The sequence below is a fragment of the Cystoisospora suis genome (genome assembly GCF_002600585.1).
Source record: "Cystoisospora suis strain Wien I chromosome Unknown contig_6911, whole genome shotgun sequence".
NCBI lineage: Eukaryota > Apicomplexa > Conoidasida > Eucoccidiorida > Sarcocystidae > Cystoisospora > Cystoisospora suis.
Window position 1 is genome coordinate 327 of NW_027159698.1, and position 4,372 is coordinate 4,698.

General features: G+C 46.5%; 1 protein-coding gene across 1 annotated transcript in view; it reads right to left on the bottom strand.

Moving 5' to 3' along the window:
* Positions 1 to 4,345, bottom strand: part of CSUI_010205 (bromodomain-containing protein) — a 4,643-nt gene extending 298 nt beyond the window's left edge. The window contains exons 1-2 of the mRNA XM_068070310.1: positions 4,228 to 4,345; positions 55 to 3,467 (exon numbers count right to left, since the gene is read on the bottom strand). Of these exons, the coding sequence (XP_067917714.1) occupies positions 1,045 to 3,467; positions 4,228 to 4,303 (2,499 nt within the window). The 5' untranslated portion in view covers positions 4,304 to 4,345 and the 3' untranslated portion in view covers positions 55 to 1,044. The remainder of the gene's footprint in view (positions 1 to 54; positions 3,468 to 4,227) is intronic.
* Between the last annotated feature and the right edge of the window lie 27 nt (positions 4,346 to 4,372).

Below are 4,372 nucleotides of genomic sequence, written 5' to 3' on the forward strand. Positions count from 1 at the left end.
TATATATATATATATATTGGTTTATTTTTTGACCACGACGTGAGAGGACAGACCGTGGAAGCTCAGCCTTGAATGGGGGGAAGGCGACGAAGAAGAAGAAACACACTCTTCTTCTTTTTCTTGTTCTTCTTCTTCTTCTTTAGAGAGTGGGTCTGTCGTCAAGAGTGAAGTCTTCAGCTAATGGTATTTCTCCTCCTGCAACTCCTCCTATGCAGAAGAGAGGTGGAGGAAGAGGAGAAGAAGAAAGATAAGACACGCGACCTCCATGGAGATGAAGATGAAGCCTTCATATCATGCGAGAAGCTATTTCTCTTCTTCTTCTTTTGACTAATTCATCCTTCTCACTCGTCACCTTCTTACAGAGACAGAGAAGGAAAGGAAAGAATGAAAGAAGAGAGAGAAGAGAAACGTTGAGAAAAAGAACTCTTCTGAGTGTTCCCTACCCAACCATCCTTTCTAGACAATCTCTCCATCCTATCCCCAATCTACCTCGACCCCCGTCCTACGTCGTCTCCCCTCATCTTCTTCTTCTATACATCTCTAAATAGATATCTCCTTTCTCTCTCCCACGAATGCATCATGAATGATAACCTTGTCATCTCCCAGCAGTCGACTCAGAATTATAGAAATAAGACATCTCCCCTCCTCCCCCTCCTCCTCCTCCTAGCTGACGAGGAGCCTCCGTCTCTTCTCCTCCTCCCCCTCCCCCCCATGCTCGGGCGTTGTTTCGGCTGTTGGTCGCGTGGCCTCCTCCTTCATATCTGACCGACTGACGGTAGACACCCCCGGAAGCAGTAGAACTCCTGGCCTGCTGCGTACTTCTGGATGAGATAAGATTATGGTGACTACTCGTAGTACTAGTGAAGCTACTATGGCCTAGCATCATCTCTGCTCCTCCTATATCACCCCCCCCAGAAGAAGAGATAGAGAGATGGGTCTCCTTGAAGAAAGTATTCTGCTCGTGGTGGCTGCTATGCTGGTCGTAAGAAGAATGATAGCTAGCACCCGAAGAGGAGGAATACGTCACTCCTCCTCCTCCTCCTGTCAGTGTTGTGCTTGTCGGCTTGGTAGTTGTAGACATGACGCTCGCTGAGCCTCCTTGATGCCCATAAGGAAGAGGAGGTTCTCCTCCCCCCCCCCTGCAGAAGAAGAGGACAAAAAGGGAGGTCCTCTTTCTAGACCTTCCATGCCTATGGATGAAGAGGAGGAAGAGGAAGAGGAAGGATTGATGGAAGAAATCTGACTTTGCTGTCTCGACAGAGAAGTCGACGTAGACATGACGGCATCTGAAGAATAGGAGGAAGAGGAAGAGGAGGAAGTTTTGTAAGATTTGATAGCGGCGTCTCTTTGGAAGGCTTGGTTAATACACCCCCACAGACGATTGAATTTCTGCTCTAAGACACAACAGTCACGATAAGGTCGATCTTCTGGTCGATTAAAGGTTCGTGCATTGCGAAAGATCAGAGCCACATCCTGCTTGAAGTGATAAGGGAGTTTATAGAGACGCGCCTTCAGCTTAGCTTGGACTTTCTTTAGCCACATAGGCTCTTGGATGACAGAGCGATAGTAGTCGACCGTTGTCTCAGGGTCGGGAATAAACCAGACAGCCTCGGGCAGCTCCATTAGCACTCCCACAGCTTCTATAGCGACGTCAATCCAGTGGGCTGTATGCTGAAGGTTATCGATATACTTCCGCTTGAAGCTCCACATCTTTCTCTGTCTTGAACCTGCTTTTAAACACAATTCATGCTCCAAAGATGACGAGTAATCGCATCTTCTTATCTCCTCTAAATTCCCGATACTACGGATAATGGAAAGAATTAACGAGTCGCCCCTTCCTCCTCTTGGTACCATGATCATATCGTCATATTTCCCCTTCTCATCTCTTCTTCTTCTCTCTCTGGTACTCCTATGAGACACGCAAGGACCGCCGCTTTGCCTATCGCAGGGCTCATGACAGGCATATGGGGGGTGAGAAAAAGATGCATGTGTGGATGAAGAAGAAGAAGACAAGTGACTCCTCAAGTTGTAGTAGAAGTAGTGGTATTCTTCGCTATCGGTACTTAGGGGAGACGTGAGATAGAAAGCAGCGACACCTGCTGCTGCCCCAGGTTGTCTGCATGCAGACCAGAAGTGGAGAGGATAAGGTGGATAGCTCTCACTAGGATCATCCGTCTCATCTAGACTTTCTTCTTCTTCTCTTTCTTCTTCTGTCGTGGTCCGAGTCGGTAGACGACTATCATGAGGTGTACATACACCACTCCCTTTCCCATCACGATGCTGATCTGTGGCTGTTGACGTAGGGAGGGTCTTCTCCATGAGAGGGGTCTCAGAGGGAAGGATCGTGCCATGTGTGAGAGAGTTGTTTCTATTCTTTTTCTTATTCTTCTTCGACATCTTTTTCTCTTCTTCTCCATCCTCTTCATCCTCTTCTTCTTCTCCCTCTTCCTCATCCACCTCGCCTCCTCCTTTCGACTTCTTCTTGTTCTTTTTCTTCTTGGTCTTTTTCTTGATCTTCTCATTCTTTTCATCCTTCTCAACAGCCTCAGGCGACGGATCGTGCTTTCTCGGCCCCCGGGGACAAGAGCGACGACCTAGAGCAGCAGCAGGAGAGGAAGAAGAAGAAGAATCGAGAGAAGAAGAAGCATGCAAAGAAGACGTCAAGAAAGGCACCGTGCTAGCCGCTGCATGCGCGACTTGACTCGGGCCTCTATACCAGCAATAAGGTAGATCTACTCCAAAGAGAAACGCGTAGACGTTCTGACTATAGTAAAGCTTTTGAGAGAAAACGGAGGGATTCCCAGAAGCTGCGCAACAGGTCTCGTAGCTTATATAACACGACAAATAGGCGCTTGCTGCTTGGCAAGCAAGTAAACTAACAGCCACAGCGTGGTTCTGATGAAGCATCTCGAGCTCTTCTTCTCTCTGTTGGTGTGCCTCAGGAGGATGAGAAGAAGAGGTAGAAGAAGAAGAGGAATTCTGCGAGGGATCGAGATTCTCATGATGGGAAAGACGGCCAAGAGGGTGGAGGAGATGGAGAGAGGGAGAGACGAGGGAACACGCAGGGCCTAGACAACCTAGGAGATGACAAAAAGGAGTTAAAAGAGGATAAGAAGGAAGATAAGAATGAGAAGAAGGCTGCTGATGCGGATCGTCAGAAAAGGAAGAAGAAGAACGGGAAAAAGCTCTTGTTTCGTCTTCTTCTTCTTTGTCTTCGTGACTTCTCGACTTCTGTAAAGAAGGTTCTTCAGATGGATGAGAAGAAGAAGAAATTTCACGAGAAGGATGAGGCTTGGAGATCGGAATGGAAGTCTTTGGGACGCCATTGTTATGAGTAGTAGCGGTCTTTTGGCTATGAGAGAGTAGAGGAGCTAACGTTGACAAAGAGGAAGGAAGATCTCCCGAGTGAAGATTCATAATGTACGTTGAAAAGGGAAGAAAAAGAACAGGTGTACGCACACGCAATTCTGAAGACAGGCAAAAAAGAAAAGAAAGAAAAGAAGATAGGAGAATAAATGAAGGATGGAAGGGAAGAATGCCAAAGAGATGTAATGGATCGCCAATACATCATATGGACAGCCGCAAGGAGTTCTACTACTACTAGTACTACTAGTAGTAGTAGTAGCGGGGAGAGGTCTTGTTTTCTATGAGGGATAGGAATACAGGGGTCCTTGTAGGAAGGAACGGTTTTATATCTATCTACTGCTACTTCTACCACTTTCGAATATATGCCCAAATCCCTGCTCCACTAATACTACTAGGAGAAGTAGGAGGGAGTAGTTGCAATAGTAGTAGTAGTAGTACTAGCACTACTATTAGTACCAGGAGAAGTAGGAGGAGAAGTTTTGATGATAGTAGTAGTAGTATTATTCTTATTGGAATCCGTAGTAGTAGTAGTGGGCGTGATGGCTGTAGTCGTTTCGGGAGGAGGAGGAGTAGTAGTAGTCATTGTAGTCGTAGTTGTGGAACTACTGCAGCTAGACTAGTAGTCTTAAGAGGAAGCTATGCCCTTGGAAAGAGACAGTGGAGAAGACGGGTCATAACAGAAAAGGTCCCTCGTGAGAGAGAGACAAGACTCTGATTGAATATCGCACGCAACTCTCTCTCTCTCTTTGTTTCTCTCTCGTTCTGACACATGCCGAGAGAGGACAGGCTGACGTGAAGAAGAATGAGAATAAGAAGAGAAAGAAGTAAAAGAAGAAGATGAGGATAATGCAGAGAGCTAACCTTCAAGAACTTCAAGAAAGACCTCCCAAATAACAGTGGGAAGTCTCGCTTCATCTCGATAAAGTAGCCGCTCCATCTCTACAGCGCACTGAATGGCTGTATAAATACCAAGCCCCAGCTGAAGGAAAATAGAGAGAAACAGAAA